The sequence below is a fragment of the Podarcis gaigeae genome (genome assembly GCF_964106915.1).
Source record: "Podarcis gaigeae genome assembly, chromosome: 6".
NCBI lineage: Eukaryota > Metazoa > Chordata > Lepidosauria > Squamata > Lacertidae > Podarcis > Podarcis gaigeae.
The window spans coordinates 75442317-75467285 of NC_139682.1; the positions used below are offsets into that span (position 1 = coordinate 75442317).

Genomic DNA, 24969 nt, shown 5'->3' on the forward strand with positions numbered 1-24969 from the left:
TATTACTATTACTATTATTATTATTAATTATTAAATAAATTTGTTAGTTGCTCTATCTTGCCCAGGACAACCTAAAGTGACTTTCAGCTAACTCCCCGCGCCCCAATCACCAATGCAATTGATTTTTCCTCCGATGCGATTATCACACAAAATGTGTGTTATGCACACTTACATTTGGCGAAGTTATGCACACTTACATTTGGCAACAATGGTATCTATGAAGCCCATAGTAAACCGGAACAGGATAAAATTGTGCAAGTGCTCTACCTATTGAAATGGAAAAAAGGGGAGAATTATTTCAAGAGATTCTATATATTTAAAGCACTGAATCGATAGCTTCTAAAACAGTCTAGTTCTCTGCCAAGCCAGCATTAAAATATATGTACATTTGTAGGAGCAATAAGAAAACAAATGTTGAAGCACACTACAGTGCACAAGAGGGAATCGTTCCACCAAGGCTGGGCACTCCATATCCAATATCCCCCTTTTGGCAAGCTTGAAAATCCCAACTTCCATTTAAAAAGGATTACTAGTCTTCTCACAAGTAATGCTAAGAAAACACATGGGAAAGGGTAATATGTATTTGCACGCACAATATTACAATAGGATTGTGCAGTGGATTAAAAACAAACAAACCCAAATCCTTGGCCAAAGATAGGGTGCTTCAGAGGGATGTGTGAGCTGTATGAGGTACCTTTAAGTGAATGGGTAAACACCTCCTGAAGCACTTTCTGGTGCCTCAGCAAATTGGATGCAAAAAACAAAAAACTGCTGCAGGCAACTTGTCTGCTAAAAGTAAAACTAGTGAATCTAAGCATACCATCTCAGAAAAAGATCAGGGTGGAGTGAGGCAGTGCAGACAGGCGGGGAGAGAGCAGTGCGGCAGTGGGATGGATGTGGAGCGTAATTTCCCATGGAGTTATGATGGGTTAATCCTTAGCACTTCCATAGCCTGCTTTCTTTCCAGCTAGGCTCACTTCCACTCTTAAAGCCCAGCTGGGAGAAAAGCAGCTGGGGGAGTGGGAAGCAGCAAGCAGAAGGGCACAGCACCTTCATTGGAAATCACACCTTCATTGGAAATCTCACCCCTATCGCTTACTGCTGTTGGGTGGTAATATATGTTTGAAAGCACAGATCTGCCACTGTCTTGTTCAGTTCTGCCCATATTCCAATATAACCCCAAATTCCTGCAGCTTTTGTTTAAATCAAATATGTTTACACCAAGTTGAAGGCCATACCATCCAAATGATAAAGATATGCTATTCCCCCCCCCCCCATTTTATTCTTTTGTGAAAAACTTAATCCTCTTTCAAACCTTGCTAAATCCTTTGGGTACAAAGTCACTAAGCAACTTCTGCTTCACAACATTCATTTATGTAAGCAACCTTGGAGTGGGTCACTAAATCGAAGAGGATGATACAAAATGAATGCTTGGCAGATTGCATCCTTTTTAATGAATACAGTGTCGGGTTAGGGCTTGAGGGATCAGGAATCAACCCCTCACTTAACCATGAAGATCAGTCACTGGGTAACCTTGGGCAGGTCACCATCTCTCAACCTAGCCTATCTCACAAGGCTGTTGCAAGGACAGAATGGGCAGGGGGACAACCATATATGCCAAAGTGAATTCTATGGAAGAAAGGCGGGCAATACATGCAATACAATATATAATAATATAGCCTGTAGCAATACATGCCACAAAGTAATTTATGCACTGTGTCTGGGGAAAATATAGTTGTTGTTTTTTAAAATGACATAATTTTCATTAGATGATCATCCCTCTAGCTCTTCTGCAAAGAACCATACACACACCGTTTTGCTTCATGCTAGCTTACCAGTTTGTGGAAAGCTTTGTGAATGGTTTGCTTTTCTCTTTGATTCCCATTATAGAAAGCAATTTCTTCACTGCAAAAAGGGAAATGAAAAAAAGAATGATAATAAAATGCAAGGACTACCTGCAACAAGAGTGACCAGAAACCAAACGCGGGCTACCTGTCCAGCGGAATGAGGCAGAACTCTGGTGAAAGAGTCAAGGGGAGACAGAAGGGACTGCCCCCACCACTTCTGTCTGCAGGTAGGTGGTCAATTTTGAATGCCCCCCACACCAGTAAAAACACACACAAAAACACTCACAAAAAACCTTCTTGCAAGTCAAACATTAGAATAGAAAAGGGTGAACCTCTCTTCTTGCTAGGCTAAGTTTCTATGTGCAGGATTTACAAAAAACAAATAGAACACGGGAGAATTCAAAAACATGATCCCCGCCATTTGCAGAGTAAAGCACTACTCTACCATAACACTTCGTTCTATGTGGATTATGCCATCTGTAAGCCACACTTCAAAGCTGCTACAATATCAATCCAGGAAAACTGTCTCTTCTTTGAAATGGACCAATAATAAGCATTAAATAGTTCAGAATTTTTTAGTTGTTTTAACTACAAGGAATTCAGGAGAACAGCTGATCTTGGGATTGTGATAAGTGCAAGTTAACAAATTTTTGAAAATAAAGAAACACTGAAAGGATCTTATTTCTTAGTTGGTCTTTATGAACCCCCAGTTTGCCTTGAAACAAATGCATACCTATTGGTAATGAGCCGGGAATTGACAAATCTGTACTCTCCTTCATATTTTTGTTCCGTGATAGTCATTTTACCAATGGGCCTTCTTAAACGTGTAAGGAAAAAGCCTGAAATAATCAAGTAGGCCATCATGGAAGCAGGGCCCTATAAATATGTGGGAAATATGACAAGAATTCCAGAACAAACTGGTTAGTGACCACAATTTTTTAAATTAACATTTGCACATGTATGTGTGAAAAATACATGTATAAGGTCCCCCCACCATGGGCAACTATCTACAGAAGGATAAAACACACACTGTTCAAAGGGTATAACTTTGAAGACATATTTGCATAGAAAATACTTAAGAACATTGCCTACAATTGAAATCTCCAATGACACACAAGTTCCATGCAAGCAGACCTGCCCCATTCAATATTGGTGAAATAGCCGCAAAGAGCATTTTGCAATCTTGCACTGATGAAGTAACATTTATTTACATAGAATCTCTCAATGAACTGCTGTAAAATCATAATAAAACATTAAATGTGACATTTAGTACAATTTCCTAAGGAAGATAAAGAATTCAGGTGTGCACACTTCATATTATGATTGATTAGATTAGAATCGATTATTAGTATAAAATAGTTTAATTACTTTATTTACTTCAATTATTATAATTAATGTCTAACAAATGAGTGCACACAAAGAGATCCAGTTCTATTTTTATGATTTACTAATGCTTGTAAGAGATTTATTTCATGTCATCTTGTAAACTTTTACTTTGTAAAAATCACATTGTCCTGGTTTGAGCATCGTGTTAAATCAGTTTAAAACAAGCTATGGTTTAATATGAACAAATAATATGCACTAGCATGCTGCTCATTTTCACCAAACAGTAGGTTATTTTAATCTACGGTTTAATGTGATGAGCAAACTGGGCTACTACTGATCTCCAAACAGAGTTTTCCAAAGCTAAGCTATGCACAAGTCTTCCCTTTGAAGTCAGTAACTAGGTAACTAGGTTTTTAAATCCTTATTCAAAGCTCAGCCAGACTAGTGTTCTCATTCAATTTATTGAGTTCTCCCCTACTTAAAATACTTAGAGGGAGCCATATACACAGATTCTTTAAAAACTTTCAAAACCCTCATTCAATTTTATTGAGTGCTCCCCTACTTAAGATACTTGATTTTCCCTCAAGTATCTTAAGTAGGGGAGAACACAAGAAAACTGAATAAGAGTTTTGAAAGTTTCAAAAGTATCTGTATGTATGGCTCCCTGCAATAAAGAAGACTTTAGGAATGCTTGTACAGTATTATTTTATATTGACAACAATATATTCAAATCCTTTCTAACCTAAAGCTGAAATCCTATCCACGCTTAACTGAGAATAAGTCCCACAGAACAATGTGAGATTTACTTCTGAGTAAACACGTATGGGATTGCTCAGCATAGTTATTCAAGGAAAAAGCTAACTTTCTGGGGGGAAATGAACACTGCAGAAAACATTTCTCAAAGAAATATACTGATGAGACCAATAGATACAGGATGGGCTGCAGGAGGCATTGGGAAAATTGGTAATATAATCCTATACAAATCTCTTCAGAGCCCAGTGGGAGCTACCTCAAGGTAAACCTGCATAAAATTGCAGCCTTAGTGAAATTTTACTGAGGGATTCACTGCAGTTGAGCATCCAGGTATACAACCAAGGAAGACTGTTACAATCCTCAGCTGCATGTATCGGAACAAAACATTAGTATGGACAGCCCTGGATTCTCTTTTAAGGTATGCATGAATCCATTAAGATGCAGAACCTTAGCCTGAGCCAATGGTATTTCTGTTGTGCTGAATTATGGGACAGATGCAGTGGAGTTTTATTACCAGAAAGGGATAACAATAGGTTATTTAAATCTACCAGCTTAAATGTGGAAAAATACACTCTTAGCACACAGCAAGCTGAACCACACACTGGAAAGAATGCAGACATGTGATAATTTCTTTTTTCACATGTTTGAATCTACCTCAGCCGGGATAAGAGGTTTTCAGGACAAACGCTTCCACAAAAAGTGACGTCGAACTATTGGCAAACCATTAGATCTGCTCAGAAATGGAAGCCAATGAAAATTCAACGGCTTGGCTATGATGCAATCACCTTCCAAGAGAGCGTGGATTGTATACGCTGGTAACTTGTTTGTCTGTATGTTATGAAATTAGCCTATAAAGTTTCAACTGCGGTTTCCCCTCATCTTTCAACATATTTCCAGTGACATCAGCATTGACTTGAGAAATTTTCAAGAGCAGTTGCTTAATAAAATGGCCTGGAGTGATTGTGTATTTTTTTAAATGCTTTGGTTCCAAATGTTTCTGAATACTAGATCTATAGAAAGTTCCCTGATAATACATTGCTTGTGCTGTAGAACAAATGGGTCATTTGCAGAACAATTACTGTACATGATGAAAAATGTGATCTTACCTGAGCTCCTATTGCACTTGTTAGCTTGAAGATATACAAAACGATATCCAAAAATGGCTGTTAAGAGAAGGTTTAATAATAGCTGTCATGAGGCCAAAAAAAAGACACACAACTTTCAAAAAGTCCAAAAAGTACACAACTTCTAAACAAACTCACATTCTGCAAATAAACACAGCCAAATTAGCCCACACAACACTGAAATATAAGATTTATATTCATTCTCCAATAAATCAGGCATTCCATTTATTAAGCAGTGGTTGGACATAGTTCAGTACATAACACCATTCGATTTACCGTAGATTCCAGTGTATTAGGCGACTGGGCGTATTAGACGACCCCCCAAATTGGCAGCTGCAATTTGGGGGTTCGTCTTCTAAGCCCAGTCGCCTAATACGCTGGGCAGCTCTGCACCAGGAGAAAGCCGCCCGGCGCAGAGCGGAGCCCGCCGCCCCTGCTGCTGCTTCTGAAGCAGTGCGGGGGGCAGGCTCCGCACTGGGCGGCTTTCTCCTGGCGCAGAGCTGAGCCAGCCTCCCGCTGCTTCCGAAGCAGCAGCGGGGAGGGGCGGACTCCGTGCTGGGAGAAAGCCACCTGGAGTGCAGTGGAGCCCGCCGCTGCTGCTTTGGAGCCGCCACAGCAGCAGCGGGGGGTGGGCTCAACTCCGCGCCGCCCATACCCGGCGTATAAGGCGACCCCTGACTTTTAAACCACTTTTCTGGGGTTAAAAAGTCGTCTTATACGCCGGACTCTACCGTAGAAAACGAAGAGTTCAAAACTTAAGACAATAATATGCATCAGCCTATCTATTCAGTTTGTGTTGTCTGCTCTGCTCAACAGCTGTCTACAAACTGTCTCCAAGAAAGTCTTTCAAGTTTATGAGAGGACTGAAACAAAAGAGACAACCATCTGGGCCTTGATGTGGCTTGGCAGACAAGAAGCTATAGATTGCAAACATGGTGTTGTAAGCTGCTTAACAGAATGTGTGGAAAGAAGCAGCAGCTCAACTGAAACTACTTCAGTTGCATGTGACATGCCCTAAATGAAAGACATTGAAGACATTTGCAGTGTTGTACCTAATAATTTGTGGACTATAACTATCTTTGATGTGGCTGACTCAATCAAGTAATGCGCTGGACTTAATGCAAATGATTATGCTAAACAGTTACACGCTGATATTAATATACTTCTATCCTACAAATATTAAAATGATGTTTAATTATGCAGACTATGGAATTACCAAAGAATGGCTCCTCTTTAATCTTACCTTGCTAAGGTTTGAATACAGGTCTACTACACTGTTACAAAACTTTTCTACATCTTGTGTCAGCAGCTGATCTGGATTGGCTATTCTGTTGTCCAGATTCCCCATTTTGTAATAGGTATAAGTCCTAAAATGTGGGGAAAACATTGAGTTAGATTAATGTGGCATTTTCTACTGAATTATGCGTTTTATAAATAACTGATAGCATTTTTAACAATTAAGCACATGATTTAAGACTGGTTTAAATTTAAATTTATATTAAATCATTAAAAATATTGGAGGGAGGGAAATTAGTCACTTACTGAAGATATTGCTCATATAGGTACTTGGTGAGTCGAACACGGAAACACAACTTAAGCTCGTTTAGCCCGTACTTCAAGAAGTTGTTCACCAGGGAGATCTATGAACAGCAGCAGTACAATGTTACACAAACTCAAATAAGTTAAATAAGGATTGCTTCTTCGCATCAGTAAGAGGGCAAAGTCTAAGCTGCATGAAACCCTCCACCTTAGGTTAGCTCAGATGGCATATTAAAAACCAGGATCATCGCCCAATTGAATAAATCTTGGGCTGCAATCCCATATAAGATTACTCAGAAGTATGCTTCAATAAACTCAGTAGGAATTACCTCTGAGCATCATGCATGGGATCGTGTTGTCAACCTACATAAATTTGTATTCAAAATAATTATAAACAACAACACCGGCTTGGGTCCAGAGAACTGAGTAGAAGGTGTATTAGTGCCATTTCCACGAAATATCATGTAAGGAAATAGAAAACTTTCCACTGACTATGTCTACTAGGGCTGATAGGAGTTGCAGTTCAGCAACATCTGGAGGGCCAAAGATTATCCACTCCTGGATTCAAATGGTGTTGTTTTGTTACCAGTGTGCTGCCAAAGCTTCCTGTGTCTGTTATGGAGTTTGCTTTGTTTTTTATGATTTATTTATGGTTGGTTGGTTGTGCAAGAGTTTCCAGAAATGGAAGAGGTTATATTGGATTTGGGGCTACATTTCTCATACAGCACTTTCCCCTAAGGTCAGAAACAGCTCTTTAATGAGCAGTGAAGTTTTCCACTAGTAGAACACCACCTTTGTATACAAGCCATGCTCTTTTCTTTTAGATGATGCACACAGGTGTCATTGAATCATGCCCTCTTCTCTCACATATCGGAGAGAATGGCTGTTTTTAAGATGGCACTTGCCATCTGCAAATGGCGAATCTGCTCATCTGTGAATTAGGGACACCATTTCAAGTCCAAGTACTCTTAAATATATTATTAAATTGATTAATCTGATCCATCAATTACATGTGGCATCCCTAGTCTAAATCCTGCAGCCACAAAGTGATATCACTGTTCAAAGGCTGAAAAGTGCATGTACTTCATTAGAAGGAAGGACTATTCAGTTATTTTTATGTTGGAACATATTACTTTAACGTTTTATTAAAATATTCATATTATAATATTGTAGACGTCTTAAACAAGTAGATCAAACAAGAGAAAATGTATATGGGTATTATCTTGATTTACAAATAAACTCAGTTTCTTGATAAGGGCTTATTGGATGTCATTCAGCTGTTTAATGGGGGGGGCTACACACAGTATGCTATTTATGAATTTTAGAAGGGTGGAAAGGTTGTTGAGGCTTTCCACCAAGTTTGAGTTATTAATCTAACTGTTCTGTATACACTAATGCCTGTCTATATTTTTTGCAGTCACAACACTCTAGAACAAGAATGCATTTTTCTACAAAACTGTCTAACACTTGTAAAAAGTGCTTTCTCATCTGACCTTGAGGCCAAAAATGCCAACAGAGTCGTATGTTAGGAAAAAGATGAAAGACACTTAAGAAGGTATCAACTTCTATTTCTTAAAAAAGAAAATTTATAAAGTTGTTTTTCTTTCCTGCCCGCCTTGGATGTCTAATGACCACTTCTCACCAGTTGCCAATAGCATATTTATGTACATTTTTCTTCAACTAAAAATCTTGTAGAGGGATGAATATAAACTAACATGAATAGCTAACATTTCTTCATCTTAGCTGCTGTCTGCGTTTAAAAATAATTACTTATACCCCTAAATACTCTGGATGTGGAGTATTTCACACACACCCTCAACCTTTAAACTGGAGTCAAATTTATCTCACTGCCTTTACGTTAAAGCATTATATATTTCTTACAGCCCTTTGGGATTAATTATGACCCTAGATGCATGCGCAAGTTTTTTTTTAGTTTTTTTAAAAAAGAAAATAACATGCCATTTCAATTTTTAAAACACAACAGCTAACTTTGGAGCTCATCTGAGAATTTGGAATTGGTCACGTTTACAAAAGCGATGTCAACACTTACAGCAGGCATAGCAGCGATGAAGTTGAACAAGTACCTCTTGAAATCTTTTCTGCTGCGGCCAATGATAGCACTGCAAACCACCACATGCAAAATGTTAGGCGTAAGGGAAGCAAAGCCCATCCCACAATGGTTCCATGAAGGCAAAGTAGAAAGCCATTTAAGGTGAACACAGGACAAGAAGTTCAACAAAGAAAGCAGCAGGACTCTAGTTCCACCATACAGGCATACAGATGCGCTTCCACATCTGCCGACAAAGCAACAGCTGGTCTACCGAAACCCTTCTCCGCGTTTCCACTGCAGCTCTAAAACAACTAACTATAGAGGCTGTTAACATGGAGAAGGCCGCGGGTCTTCCAGGAAGCTTTCTCTCTCCATGGAAGGAAACAATAGGGCTGTCACCAAACAAGCTCAGTGTTGAATTCCACCCCTCCACGATGTACAGTTGCCCAACTCATCACTATGTCCTCATGTCCTCTCCTTATTCTCTATTATTCAGCTTCTGTTCACAAAGAATTATGCATCCCAATGACCTCAGGACACCGGGATGGGGGGGAGGAAGGAGCTATAATGGGCTACCACTTGAAGAGGCAGTTTTGTTTCCTTTGGAAATAAATAAATAGCATTTGGCCCACTGAGCCCAAACGTTTTGATTAGCAGGATTAGAAATGAAGAAAGGTGTGTTCACCTCCCCCCCCCTCAAAAAAAATATGTGAGGAGAAACCAAAAACAGTGGAGGGTGGGGAGAGGGCAAGGTCAGGAATGGGTAGGTGAACGGCGACAAGGGTTTAAAAATGTAGTGAGGACAGAGAAGTTCTGACCATTTGGTAATGCCTTGATCTAGAATGAGAATTGAAGAGAGGCTGGGGAATTGTTTACTTTGTTCTCTCTTCTATCTAGGCAAAGGGGTTTACTTTGGAAGAGGTAGAAAACAACAGTGAAGATAACCGACACCATTCAGTACAACTTGTAAGACCATACATTCTGAAGCAATTAAAATAAAAAAATGGAAAAGCCACAGGAGCACCATAAACTGTACAATTTAGTTGACGTTATTCAAACTAAATTTGAGAAGACATAAACTGGAAGGAAAAAGCTAATTGCTTCAGTTATGCGTCAGTTATCACAGCATAAATGTAACAGGTGCATGCTAATATTAACAATATCTGTTTACCAGTGGAATGGAAACTACAAATTTAAAAAAGGATTTCTTGAATAGCGACAGATCCCTGCTTACGATTGCACTGCAAGAAAAAATGTACATAATTTAACAGCTCTGCTAATGACTGAAGAGTTACCACCATTATATATTTTTACGGTGTACAGTGGTACCTCGGTTTTCGAACGTAATCTGTTCTGGAAGACCGTTCAAGTTCTGAAACATTCAAAAACTGAAAACTCAATACAGAAGTGTCAATAAAGAAAACTTGATACAGAAAACTCAGTATGGAAGTTGCGTGGCATGACTTCCTGGGCATGTTAAAAAATGGAAGCATTTACTTCCGGGAATACGGCGTTCAAAAACTGAAACGTTAGTCAACGGAGACGTATGAAAACCAAGGTACCACTATATCAATAATCATTACTGCTGACATGACAGACATGCAACCGATTTAACAGAGAACTAAATGTGCAAGATAAAAATAATAAAGTCAAATGGTATTTTGTGTACAATTGGTTCATTTTTTGTATTATGAAACCCAAACAAGAAACAGAAACTCAAGCACATTCCTCTTCTTTTAAAACACAGAAAGTCTCTAAATATCACTTCTGCCTACAAGACTGCATTTTATTTACAGATTATACACCACAGAAATAAATTATCCTGGATTATATTTTATACAACAAATAGGAAATTTGCCACAAATTGGTCCCTCCCCGCTACCAGTATCCTATCACCTGTCAGAGAAAACTAATTGTTTGCTTGGATTGAGCTTTCACTCGTGACAATTACAGTGGTGCCCCGCAAGACGAATGCCTCGCTAAACGAAAAACCCGCAAGACGAAAGGGTTTTCTGATTTTTTAGCGGCTTCGCAAGACAAATTTCCCTATGGGCTTGCTTCGCAAGACGAAAGCCCATAGGGAAATCTCCGGGGACAGCGGGGAAGCGCAGCACGCCTTGGGCTTGCGGTGGGAGGTCCGGGAACAGAGGACAAGGCGCGAAGGGCTTCTCCTCTGTTCCCGGGGTTTGCGGTGGGAGGAGGGTTTTTCCTCCCCACCGCCAACATTCAGAACAGCATTCTGAATGTTGGCGGTGGGGAGGAAAGCCCTCCTCCCACCGCAAGCCTTCAGGAAAGGTCCGGGAACAGAGGGGAAGGTGCGCAGCCGCCTGCCAGCATTTTAAGATCGCCCCGGGACAGCGGAGAAGTCTCCGCTGTCCCGGGAAGGCAGGCGTGGGGCGTGGGGAAGCAAAGACTTTCGCCCCCCCCGGCCTTCAGAAGAGGTCGGGGGACAGACTGTCCCCGGACCTGGTCTGAAGGCGGTTTCCATAGGAACGCATGGATTGATTTTCAATGCATTCCTATGGGAAACCGTGCTTCGCAAGACGAAAAACTCGCAAGACGAAAAGACTTGCGGAACGAATTAATTTCGTCTTGCGAGGCACCACTGTATAACTACATTGGCCTGGTTCACACATCACATTAAATCAGTAGCTAACACTCCCCACTTCCCACAACGGGGTGAGCTCCCATTGCTCGGTCCCTGCTCCTGCCAACCTAGCAGTTCGAAAGCACGTCAAAGTGCAAGTAGATAAATAGGGAGCGCTCCAGCAGGAAGGTAAATGGCGTTTCCGTGCGCTGCTCTGGTTCGCCAGAAGCGGCTTAGTCATTCTGGCCACATGACCTGGAAGCTGTATGCCGGCTCCCTCGGCCAGTAAAGCGAGATGAGCGCCGCAACCCCAGAGTCGGTCACGACTGGACCTAATGGTCAGGGGTCCCTTTACCTTTACACTCCACACACACACCCCTTGAGATGTCATGGACCAGAACTTCCATCGACTCCAAGCAGGCATAGTTAATAGCCAAGGATGATGGGAGTTGTAGTCCCACATATCTGGGGAGGGCGGACCATATTAGCTATTGTTACATTAAACTATAGTTAAACTATGCTGTAATGCGAATGCGTAGCATGATGCTGAACAGTCTCCTGCTCATGCCATGTTGATGGGAAACAAGATGGTCTGGCTTGTCATGACCTCCAAACTCAGTGTCGTAGTTAGTTCATGCTTTGCTGCTCACACTTTGTATTTGGAGAAAGACAATCTAAGAAACCAGATTCGGACATCACAACAACCCTGACTCTTTTCACAGTGGTGTGGTGGCAGCACAAGTCGAGGATGAACGAAATAAGAACTTTTCAGCAGACACACCCAGCATGCTACTCATTCCCATTAAGCATACTTAAGTTTTAAACTATGGTTTAATGAGATGTATGAGCTAGGCCACTGACTGAATAATGGATGCATCAGTCCCCTTTGCGCAATACACTAAACCATGGTTTAGTGAGAGATGTATAATCTAGAACAAGCCTGAGCAAAGACTTGTGCTCCCCCAGCATCTGAAAGAAGTACTTCTGCAGCGTTTAATTTCCCTGTCATGTAATCTCAGCTTGTGGTGTAGGAACTGGCTGTTGTGGTTTAAAACAAACTCTGTTTTGTATTCTTCAAAACAAGCCAGCTTCAAGCCACAGGGCATAAATCTGGAATGTTTAAGTAACATGTTTTAAACCACCGTCTCTGATTCGTATGCAAAACCAGGTGTCTGAAAAAGTGAAACAAAAAACACGAGAGCAGGAGATTATGCAAGCCAAAGTTTCACTCAGGTTCACGTGGGAGGGTGATGAAGCTGTGCTTAGTCTTGTTCCAGCTTGGATAAATAGCACCAAACAATGATAAGCTATTATATGCAAACAGGGCCAGAGGGAAGGCATGGTTTCCTGCTACCAGAATGAGCTGTGACAAGCCTCAAGCCCAGGCATTCCCCTCCTCCATGTGAGAAGAACCTGAAAACATCTGCATTTGAATTTAAACTAGTCACAGTTCCCCATGACTTCTGAACTCTGTAAACTGAGATTTCTTTTAACTATCGTTAGTAAGAACAAGTCATGATCAAACTGTGGTTAATTTAGAATTCACAGCTTCTCTTCCACACAGCTACAAGAGAGAACGAGAAGAGAAATAAGAGCCAGAGGCTCTTTTTGGTTCATTCTCACAGCAGGAACAATAATTTACCTTCCCATCCCATTATCTTTTAAAATCTAAGTCAACTGCCAATCCATTTTATGCAACCTTTTCCCCTAGTTATTGCAATCTTACACATCACACGAGTATATCATACAAGGATCAAATATGCAATGCTTACCTTTCAATAACAGTTCCATTCTGAATCATCCAAATATCACAGTATGTGCGAAGTATCAGCATCATGGCAATAAGTACCAAATAACCTGTCTAGTAAAAGTAAAGTGAGTTGTCAGTGTTCACAGATGATCATTCCTTAATGAGTTTTCTGCAAACAGCCTAGAGTCTTTCTTCAATTACAAAGGACAGGGCACAAATTTTAGTCATTTAGTTCAAGGTACTTGTGTTAATCCACAAAGCCCTAAATACCATATCTTTCGCTCTATAGGACGCACCGGACCATAGGAGGGGGAGAACAGGGGGGGGAAATTATCCCCCTTTCTGCTCAGCGCCCCTTCAGCGAAGCGGCAGGAGAAACGGAGCCCCTTCCATTTCTCCTCCCACTTCGCTGAATGGGTGCTGCGCAGAGAGGGAAAACCATGCAGCGCTCTCCAGCAAAGCGAAGCCTGGAGAGCGGGCGGGATCGGTGTGCACCGACCCCTCTCACTCTCCAGGCTTCAGGTGCCTATCTGCAAGCCTTCGGAGCGCAGCGGGCATTCGCGCTATGCTCCGAAGGCTTGCGGATAGCTGCTTGAAGCCCCCGGAACGCAGCCTTTGAAGCCTCCACAGAGCAGCGGGGTGCCTTCACCCCGCTGCCCAGCGGAGGCTTTGCGCAGCCATCCCCAAACTAGAACAGTGAGACGGAGTACTGCGCAGCCGCACAGCCTGCATTCGCTCTGTCTCGCTGTTCTGACTTCGGGGACAGCCTTTGCCTTCACCCCGCTGCCCTGCAGAGGCTTTGCGTAGCTAACCCCAAGCTAGAACAGCGAGACGGAGTACTGCGCAGCTGCACAGCCGCACAGCCTGCACTCGCTCTATAGCACGCACACATATTTCCCCTTAATTTTTGGAGGGGAAAAAGTGCGTCCTATAGAGCGAAAAATACAGTAACTTTCATCCAAAATACCTTAAGGACCGCCTGATTCCTTATGCTCCACCTTGATCACTAAGATTCTCTGACTGGACACTTCTGGTGGCTCCCATACCCCTGAGTTTCAGTTGGCCTTCACCAGAGACTCATTAAAAGTTTCTTTTAAGAAAAAAACCAGTAAATGTCTATGTGTTGGATCCAGACTGCCTCTAGGCAAATCTCTACCCATGAGATGCTATGTGAAACAGTCTTAGCGGACTCCCTTTCTCCCTGTACACTGGAAAAAGCTGTTCTGCCCCCTCCCTGAACAATGCTGCTCTAAAGGGTTGGGAGACCCTTCAGAAAAGTCTTGGAGGCAGTGTTGGGGGCTGCAGGTAGAAGGGGTATTGGCACAAATTGTCTCCCCCTCCCCTCACTGGATTTCCCCACTGGAATAGAAGGACCCTTTCAATTCTTGGAAGGGCAAATCTGGACGCAATGCTGCGAAATTAAATAAAAAGCCGAAAAACATTTTAACCTGGATTAAACAGAAGGCCAGGCTAAAGAAAAATCATGGAAACCATCTTATGCAAATCTCAACTATAGCCACTGATGTGTCCCATATTTATGAGGCTCAGTTTTCACAGCAGGTCTGTAATTCCCAATTTTCTTGATGTTCTCAATGACATATGAATAAGGTGTCATAAACATTATGCAGTTGGGGGGAAAGAGAAAGGAAAGAGAAAATAGGGGAGAGAGATTGTGGGGAGGGAATAATGATATTTAGTTCTATTGCATAGTGTTCGTGCAGGGGATTTTGTGTCAGCATCACGTCAGTAGGCTCTTTACATATATATATTTATTTTTGTTGGCATTGCGAGAGATTGGAGGTCCAGAGCTTCGTTGGTTATATTCAGTTGGTTGCAGTCGGGTTTGTTTGTATGTGTGTGGGACGGGGGGCGGTGGGTTGTATACCCATATGAATTCATATGCTGTTGACTGGGATAAGTCATTGTCTTGTTGTGCTGAATGCAAACAAACTGTGAAAAAGACTATTATTTGAAATTAGAGACACTATATGCACTTTGTTTGTTTGTTTATTTGCTAGTAACACAAAAAATCTTCAATAAAAACTATTTTTAAGTCATCAGATATATGAGAAATAATGTGTATTGAAACCCATCAATTTGAGGCTTAAATACATATTGTAAGCCATTACTCTGAGCCCAACTTAATTCTGGTAACTGAAAAGGCTGCATGGAAAATAGTTTGATATAAATGACATCAGAAAGTGATCAGATTATTAGAATCACGGTGACAGGTAAAAGCAACATAATTAGACAGGTTGATCGTTCTTCATTTGCAGCTTACCTCTTTACAAAATGTTCTAGGGACCATAACTCTCAGGATTTGTCGTATTCTCGCAAAAAATACTCTGTCTACTACAGCTCGTTCTTTCTTGACTTCTTTCTGCACATGAAAAGATAGCACAATACAATTATCTTGCTGTTTTCTTTTTGCATTCCATATTGGTCAACTGACAGCACAGTATTAGATGCCATGCACACAACTGTATTTTAATCACTTTGAAACAGCCAAACCATTCTACACGAATTGCTGTTGGAACCCTAAATCTGCGAAATACTACAAAAGCTGGACCATAAAGAAGGCTGATTGCCAAAGAATTGATGCTTTGGAATTATGGTGCTGGAGGAGACTCTTGAAAGTCCCATGGACTGCAAGAAGATCAAATCTATCCATTCTTAAGGAAATCAGCCCTGAGTGCTCACTGGAAGGACAGATTGTGAAGCTGAGACTCCAATACTTTGGCCACCTCATGAGAAGAGAAGACTCCCTGGAAAAGACCCTGATGTTGGGAAAGATGGAGGGCACAAGGAGAAGGGGATGACAGAGGATGAGATGGTTGGATAGTGTTCTCGAAGCTACCAGCATGAGTTTGACTAAACTGTGGGAGACAGTGGAAGACATAAGTGCCTGGCGTGCTCTGGTCCATGGGGTCATGAAGAGTCGGACACGACTAAACAACAACAACAACTACATAAGCTTCCATTTTTCAAAGAGGAAAATGTTTGCCTGTAGTCACCAGTGCTTACTCATGAATGGATCCAGTAACTTGGATGCTCCAGGTTACCGCATAAGATTCTTGCTGGCCAATGAACACCCAATAAAATGCTGAAAAGGATCTAGTTGGAGAAGGTTCTACTTCAAGAAGCAGCGGGCTAAAGCACTCATCAGATCAACCCATGAGTAAGCAAGCAGTCTATCCCAGGCATCCCCAAAGTCAGCCCGCCAGCTGTTTTGGGACTACAACTCCCATCATCCCTAGCTAACAGGATCAGTGGTCAGGGATTATGGGAATTCTAGTCCCAAAACAGCTAGAGGGCCAAGTTTGGGGATGCCTGATCTGCATTAACATTGCCAAATTTAGTAAGACTCACCTCATTGCCAGGTAATGTTTTTCCACTTTTCTTTCTGCAAACAGAAGAGTTATTTTAGTTACTTTCTTGGTTCAGAAGAAAAGTTATTCAAAAGACATCATATAAAAATATCAAAAACTAGGTAGCGCAAGAGTAGTAATATACAGCAGTTTTTTGGAAATGAAAGCAGTTTAGCACAAGGCATACAGAAGCTGATTTTCAACCACAGGAGAAATGCATCGTTTATGCATTCCCCCTTGCCACCCTGGTGGTTTTGTTGTTTTGTCAAGGTATGTAATTCCAGTATAAAATTCAATTATTCAGCATAAAAGCTAGCAACATTAAAGTGGCCAAATATTCTACTGGAAACTTTTTCATGTCAATGACATTATTTCTCCTGTCTTCATGTACTGCAGACACCCTGCTCTAATTTGCTCCTGGGCTGGACTGGGGGGGGGGGGGTTATACATCCTTACAACTCCCATTACTACCAGGAAAGAGTCTATTCTTTAAAAAGGTATTGAAGCCTGAAAACTGAACCCCACACTTTCAGGTGGACAGTTATCAGAAGCGACCACAGGATTCATATGGGCTTCAGTGTCTAGTTTTACAAAATTGGCATAAACAGCTGCAATAATATTTCTGGATTTTAATGGTCCTACATTGGAAGTCTTGAGATAAGCATTATCAGCCTAAATAGGTGAGATTTGCAGGGCAAAAAAGGGCACGAAATACAATGTGGCTGGTAAGTTGGTCTCCTGATCGTGTTCAGGGTAGTGGGGGCAGAAAGCATAAATTAGCACTGTCGAGTTGTTGGTTTTTTTGCAGAAAGGTAATTTTTATTGCCATATTCCCCCCTGCCCTGGATATATATATATATTATCCAAGAGCTATGATCCAAAAGAAGCCTTTACAATAGAATGCTCAAAGATTTTGATGAATACCTAAGGGAAGTTTATAAATTACTTAAGAACACACACAAAGATCAACGTTATTAATGAGAAAAATAATTTGGACAACTGAGCATTGAAAGTTCCTTTGATGTCTCAGCCCTTCTTCACATGTTATAAGCATTTATGTGTTCCATATAAAGATTATAGAGTTGGGGTGGGACATTTACTATCTCTGTAAATTACACCCTGCTGGTATTGCCCCCACTCCAGCATCCACACGTGTGTATGAGCATGATGCGCAGGGACAGACAGGTTAGGCTAGAACAGCACTAGCTGTAACTTAAAATTCCTGCCTGGGGGAATTATGGAGGTACTCTTTAAAGGAATAAAAGTACAAGACGCACGGTTAATCATTCTAGTACAACCTGATTCACTAGGTGTGGCACCAGTTCACAGGTTATTTCTGACAACGTCGCCTACAATGTGCAACTCAGTTACGAACACAATGAGATCCTTTACTCCCGTTTAGGCAGTAATCCTATACTCCTGTAGGTGGGAGAAATCCCCATTGGACTTGGTAGAATCTACTTCTTGGTACAGTACTGCACATATAAGGCTACACTGCTAATCAAGATACAGTGGTACCTTGGGTTACATACGCTTCAGGTAACAGACTCCGCTAACCCAGAAATAGTACCTTGGGTTAAGAACTTTGCTTCAGAATGAGAACAGAAATCGTGTGGCAGCGGCATAGCGGGAGGCCCCATTAGCTAAAGTGGTGCTTCAGGTTAAGAACAGTTTCAAGTTAAGAACGGACCTCCGGAACGAATTAAGTACTTAACCCGAGGTACCACTGTATAGCTGTTGGAAGGCCTTTTTTTCCATTAAAGGGTCTTTAGTCTAAGTTTCCAGAGAGAGCCAGAAGTTATAATTCTACCAAAGGGCACAATACTTGGAAGTTTGGTACCAATTTTAAAAAAACGCGAGGAATGCCTGTTTAATCATACCAACTTCCCATCTAGTCGAGCAACAGTCTCGCAGCAGCCAACCAGATGCCTGTGGGAAACCCCCCAGCAGAACCCAAGTCCAACAACACACTGTCTTCCTGGGATTTCCATCATTACTGCCTTTAACCATGGAGGCAGAGAGTAGCCATCATGGCTAGTAGCCTTGAGCATTGTTTTAACTATGGAAAGGCAGCATACAAATAAAATGATGATGATGGACAGCTTATTGTCCGTGAATTAGCCTAATCCTCTTTTAAAGCCATCCAATCTTTGAAAGCCATCCTATCACTGCTTCCCGTGGGAGTGAATGCCATTGGTTTCGTGAAGTTTTGATCAGTGGTTCAAATTATTCAGGTTTTCCAGCCCCATTAAAATATATGAAAAAAGTTCTAGAAAAAGGTGTTGCACATGGCTGAAAGCAAAAGTAAAGCTAAAATCCTGCAAGGACTGAAGTGTTTGCAGACAGAGTAACCTAGTAGATGCTATGTCCAATGACTATGTACATACAGTGGTACCTCGGTTTACAAACTTAATCTGTTCCAGAAGCCCGTTCTTAAACCGAAACCGTTCTTAAACCGAGACACGCTTTCCCTAATGAGGCCTCCCACCACTGGTGCCTTCCACCATTCAGATTCCGTTCTTAGACCGAGGTAAAGTTTGCAAACCGGGACACTACTTCCGGTTTTGCGGAATTCGTAAACCGAATCGTTCGTAAACAGGACTGTTCTTAAATCAAGGTACCACTGTATCATGAAAAACTGTATCACAGAGTGGTACAGTGGTTACAAAAGGGTTCAACCACCTTTCTGGGTCTGTGGAAACATTTAGGAACTTAACAAATTGTCATGGGAGAACCACATCTACAATAGACACACATGCATGCAGCCCACTCATACTGCAACCATATACATATGCCCACATCCCATAGTGAACACCACAGTCAAAAGTTCCTCTCCCCAAGGAAGGTCTGCCAAGAAAAAATTGCCATTCTCTTCCAGTATTTAATTTCACAATATGTGGGGTGAGAGAATGACTGCGGCAATGCATACATGTAAGATAGAATCATAGACCTGGAAGGGACACAGAGGGGATCTCTGTGCAATGGAGAAATCTCAACTAAAGCATACATGACAGATGACCATCCAACCTCTGTTTGGATGTCATGTGTTTAGTTGCTCAAGAAATCAAATCACTAGAGGTGCCCACACCCCACAACCAGTGCCGGATTTATGTATAAGCTAAACAAGCTATAGTGAGGCCCCAAAAAAATTTAAAGGGGGAAAAACTGGATGTACATTTCCAAAATATAAGATAAAAAACAAATAAAATAAAACCTACATACAGTAACAGTGTTATGCATTGTGTATGGACCTATTAGGTCCATAAATTACCATATAGCATATATTCAACACAGAAAACAGTGACAATTTGTTGTTGACAAAGGACAGCTTGACATATAAAGGGCCCTATTGCCTTCAGTACTTTAGGGCCCCATCAAAGCTAAATCTGGCCCTGGCCACAACCTACGCTCCCAAACTCTGACCTACATTGAACACCAACTCTGCCCTACACTGAGATCCCCAACAGCACCCCTAAAACACTGCTCCACACTGAAACTCATATACATCCTGCAACACACTGAAGCCCACCACATACCACCCTAGCAACACAGGGCTCAGTTGCTTCATAAAGTAATACAGGACCAGTACTATGCGGGACCATCTCTGCTGGTCCCAGACACTCCATCCTCTCCATCTAAATTTGGGCATGGGTGCCTGCAGCACAAGCTATAAGCATTTGTGACACTGCGCAACATCACTGCTGATCAGAGGCTATGTCTGTTAAGACAGGTGACCCAAAGTGGTGAGGGTTCCCAAAGTCCCAAGGGTCTCCTTCAACTAATCCTTCCCAGAGATTGGAAGCAAGGTGGCAAGATGTTCCCAAAGCCCTTTCCCAGGACTGTTTGTGCAGGTGGTATCGGGTCACTCTCTCTGTTACCATAGTTCTCCCCTCCCTTCTCTTCTTAGAAAGTTCCTGGGAGAGGAAGAAGGATTAAAAAAGTGGAGGCATTTCCTCTCCTTTTCCTACAAATTCCACCCTAGTTGCTATAGCCAGGTAGAAATTAGAACCCTGAGTGCCAGTGGCTGGACTGGTAGGGGGGCAATGAGACACTGCATTTGATACCAGTGTTGATACAGGAAGCTGCCTATATATGATTCCGGGTTTCCACAAAATGAAGCATGTTCATTTTTAAAAAAAACAAGAACCCCAAAACATTTCATTTCTGTTTCTGGCACTGGCCGTTGCAATTTGTTATACAGTTCTTTTTAGCAATTTTTTATATTAAGGAAACACAATTTTCGTTCTACGATAGCCAATGTACACCTTTGGCTGCTCCACCACATTTCCTTTTCCATCTGTGTAGCATACCAAGTACAGGAATCAAAGTGCAAAGGTAATGTAATAAGGTAATACATTACCTTTTACCTAGAAGAGCTTTCTTCTGCCAGCAGGCAAATGAGTGTACAGATTTATGCATCAGAACAGTACACACAAGACACTTGCCCACAACTGCAAATTCCTTCAACACTTTCTTCTGGGAATATTTTGTCCTTGTTGGGTACTTACTACTCTCCAAAAACCTCTTTTGTGATGCTTCTAAAACACTTTAAAAAGCTAGGAAAACAATGTGCTAAAATACACAAACCACTGTAACAAGGACTGTGAGCCAGCTAAAGAAAAACCTTAAGTCAATTGACTGAATTTAGTCAATGGATAAAATCTCAATAAATTTACGTACAACAAAAATAGTTCTAAATAAAAGCAAAGCTTTCTTTTTCAGTGATTTGCGCATGTCCACAACAAACACATTTTTTCTCATACATGAAGGAATGGCTCTTTCAAGACAGCACTTGGCACCTGCAGTTCTTATAAGTACTTGAATTAAGAATTGACTGGGAGCGCATTTTTAGTTGATCAACCTGTTCTGAATCATTGGTTCTAACTGATTAATGAAAAAGCTGCAGTCCTGACTATAATAACTTGACTCTCACCACAATTGTATTATCTTCCCCTTTTCCCTGTTCTCTCTTTGTATTCCACTGCACAATACAACTTTTGGGCTACAGAGCCGCACATTTATGCAACATTAAGCCACAGGAGCGAACAGTAGGCCTTTGTGCAAGTTATGTTCTAAGACCTCTGTGCTAGTCAAGTCTCATGATATTCTTTTGGGAGAGACTGTGAAAGGAAGAAAATGCAGGAGTGCTTTTCAGCACTACAAAGAATCTAGCTACTAGCCCAGAAAAAAATGGTGACTGAGAGTGGATGCTGAGGCCAAACAACAGGGGAGACCACGGTCGCCTTCATGGCCTGCAGGTATACTTCCCCAAAGAACCTGACTGCAAGAAAGAGAATGCTAGACTAGATGGACCTTGGGACTGCATCCACACATAACACTAAGCCAAACCATGACTGGTGCAAATGTATGGGGTTTGTAGGAGGCGATTGCAATCACCTTGCTTCTCTCCAGTCCTCTTAGCTTACATTGACTGAATGCGTAATAAAAAATAAATAAATTCCTGGATCATGGTTAAGGTCTCTCCTCCTTAACCACGAGCAGTAGCTGAGGTTTGCTTTTAGTGGCAGGTAGTGACTGAGGAGAGAGCTTAACCACAGTCCCAGGTTTGCACAACATGCAAAGCCAAACCTTGGCTTAGAAATCAAAGTGTTACTATTAGTTTATAAAGCCCTTAACAACTTGGGACAGTTTTACCTACGAGATTGCCCCACCCTACATCTGATCATGCAACTGCTTTGATTGGTGGAACGGGCACTACTGCAGGTGCTACACAGCACCCGTTCTGCATTTGTAAGAACTCAATTGTTTAGTACAGTGCTGTGGCACCCTGGGGTGCCTTGGATGATGGGCAGGGGTGCCACAGGCAACCCTAGCCTCTGTCTCTCTTTCCTTCCCTCCCTCCTCTGATGCCCTTGCATCTCTGCCTCCAAAAGGCTTGCACAGCTGTTTGTTGCAGCAGCCCTAGCTACAAGCTCCCCACGCAAATGGTGCCGCTGGGCTGGCCAGGGGGTGCTGGTTGCCAGGAGCTGAAGCGGCCTCGGAGTAAGCTAGCAAATGGGCAAGCGACCCCAGCCAGCCAGTCCTTGCTGTTGGGAATGGACAGACAAGCCCCAGGCCCTATGGGGCAGTGTGAGGAGCACCTCTCTTTGGGCCGGGGGGGGGGGGGAGGCAGCTCAGAAACCAGAGGTGGCAGCAGTGGCTGCCCAGAGGTCTCCCAAGGACAGGGGAGGGGAGAGGAGGCTGAGGGAGCACTCAACAAGGAAAGGTATTCAAGAAAGGGTGAGAGGCTGCCAGTTGTGCAGTAAAGGGGTGACATAACTGGGCTCCCAAGCCGCACAGGGGTGACTCAGAAAGAATTTAGTTGTCAAGGGAGCCGTGGACTCAAAAAGGTTGAAAACCTCTGGTTTAGTGTGACAGCACCTGCACTTTGTAACTACCTGCCTATTGATACCAATAAGTGACCAATTCAGTGCCTGCCTACCCAGATGCTGAGAACATTGATGTCATTTTAATATATTTTAGTATTTAACTTTTGTATGTTTTAAAGGAGGGTTGCAATTTCCCCCCGATTTTCCTGTTTTACCTTTCATAAAGCACTTTGAGGGTTTTCTTACAATCAAACGGTACATAAATTTTATGAAATAAATAAAATGAACTGAGCTGAACTAAAAGGACTAGGATGCAAGTTCTGCTCCAGAAGCCAGCACACACATGCAGTCCCAGTCAGCCATGGTTTGTATTACCACATTGTGCAAGCCATGCCATAGTCTGACCTAGTTGGACACTTTTTATGTTCTTATGAGAGAAGTGGAATGCGACCGTCACTTTAAAAAAGAAAAAAGCCAGAGTCTTCAAAGTGTCAGCTAAGGCCTAAGCTTACTGATAGCAGACAAGAAGTGAACTCTCCCTTTCACTGACTCAGTTTTCATACGCCTTAAGGAAGAAGGAAGTCTCACGCCATTCCACAAATCATCTGAAGTATTTGCCGAAATCCTTTGTCACAGGTACCCAGTTAGAACGGTTCTAGGGTTACCATACAGCTATAAGCTCAACAACCCCCCAAACTTTTGTGTCCGGATTATTTTCACTTTTTGAAATATGACAGTCCTAAACAGTTCGATCTGTACATGGAACATCTAGCACTAATGGAGGCGTGGGAAAACTTTTTCAGCTGAAGGGCCAAATTCCCGCATAAAACCCTTCCGGGGGGAATGTCTTTGACTCTTACCTTTGTATGGTAGGTTACATTCTGGACACACAAAAGTCAGGTTTACCCGCACATACACGCTTCATTCAGGCAAGCAATGGATAGTATGGATAGTTCAAGGACACATTCCAGTTCAAGGACCATCACTCAAGGAGGGTGTGAAGGCAAGGAGGGGGTTATGGCCATAGAAGAGGGTGCATGCCCCAGGAAGAGATCATGGCCTAGGGAGGGTCCTGAGGGCCAGACACACAACCCTAAGGCTCCCCACCCCTTTTCTAGTAAAATGAAAGACCCAATGGCTTCAGAAACATGCAACCTGCAAACATTCAAGGACATATACAATGCAATGCTACTATTTACAGGCTGGTCACAACAGTATTGCTCAGGTTGTCTGTCCTCAACTTTCACCTTGTTCCCCCAACACCATTGGGGCAAAGAGTAAAGTTTATTGAATGACTCATGTTCACCAATATCAAACTTCCTACACTGTAATAACCAAGCAAAATTCCTTTCAGTAGGGGAAAGGTTAATATGCTTGCTTGAGTTTGCATCACCATTTTAACACCCACGGAACTCGGTAATCATGATCAAACTCTTGTCAGGAGAGTTGGTAATACAGACTATAAAGCCCTTAACAATAAATTGCACAACATTCTAATCAAAGTCAACATCAAATTGGGATGAAACATTGCAAACAAATTAGAACAGGTGTCCTAATGTAGGCACCTACAAATCTTTTCACCAGTAACAAGTGCCTCTTTCCTCCAGCCAGAAGGACAACAAACAACACACATCCTTTCCTCTCAAGCTGTTTCTTATCTTCTTCAAGGGAGAGAAGATCCCACATGTCTCTTTAAACCTTTGTGTCAGGTAAACAAAAGTTTAGTGTTATGGGCAGCCATTGTATGATAGCCCTTCTGCTGCAGAAAAGGTGTTTGCTTTCTAACCCTGAATCCAGATCAATAATTTGTAGGTAGTGTGGTAGGGGTACTAAAGGCTATGGGAGGGATCCCTAGCCTTAGATTTGACAACTTGGGTCCATTATTATTTTGACTGGAAATAGCCATTTTCTATATAAGAACTGACACTCAGCAGTTCGCTTTCACTATTTATGGCTCACAATATACCAATTCCTATTTCTTTAAGATGGACACACACACAAACACACTCGACTTGGGCTGCCTCCTTTAATTCTAAATTATATACCACACAATCCCCAAATAAAAAATGATATCCATAATTTCTTACAAAACTTACCCATTATCTTCACTAACTCATGATAAGAAAACCTTTTAGTTAGTCCCATCTCCCTTGAAGAAATTGACTATTATTAAAAAATTAAAACCACATAAAGGCTCAGGACCTGATGGCTTCACTTCCAAGTTTTATAAACAATTCAAAGAAACATTATTACATTATGGGCTGCCTATTTAACAACCTAATGAGAAGGGAACCCC

At 41.9% G+C, this 24969-nt stretch overlaps 1 protein-coding gene across 7 annotated transcripts in view; it reads right to left on the reverse strand.

Moving 5' to 3' along the window:
• ABCD3 (ATP binding cassette subfamily D member 3) overlaps positions 1 to 24969 on the reverse strand; it is a 49214-nt gene that overhangs the window by 18865 nt on the left and 5380 nt on the right. For 3 of the 7 annotated variants that reach the window (XR_014565400.1, XR_014565401.1, XM_083743390.1), the window contains exons 2-11: positions 16346 to 16379; positions 15258 to 15356; positions 12999 to 13087; positions 8640 to 8709; positions 6593 to 6690; positions 6294 to 6417; positions 5033 to 5089; positions 2581 to 2723; positions 1836 to 1905; positions 198 to 267 (exon numbers count right to left, since the gene is read on the reverse strand). Coding sequence is in view for 4 of the 7 variants with exons in the window: in XM_083743390.1 (XP_083599516.1) it covers positions 198 to 267; positions 1836 to 1905; positions 2581 to 2723; positions 5033 to 5089; positions 6294 to 6417; positions 6593 to 6690; positions 8640 to 8709; positions 12999 to 13087; positions 15258 to 15356; positions 16346 to 16379 (854 nt within the window). In the remaining 3 variants the exon portion in view is untranslated. Of the gene's footprint in view, positions 1 to 197; positions 268 to 1835; positions 1906 to 2580; positions 2724 to 5032; positions 5090 to 6293; positions 6418 to 6592; positions 6691 to 8639; positions 8710 to 9810; positions 9881 to 12998; positions 13239 to 13922; positions 14927 to 15257; positions 15357 to 16345; positions 16380 to 24969 lie in introns of those variants that run through there. The other 4 variants (XR_014565402.1, XM_083743391.1, XM_083743392.1 and 1 more) reach the window with 3 other exon arrangements.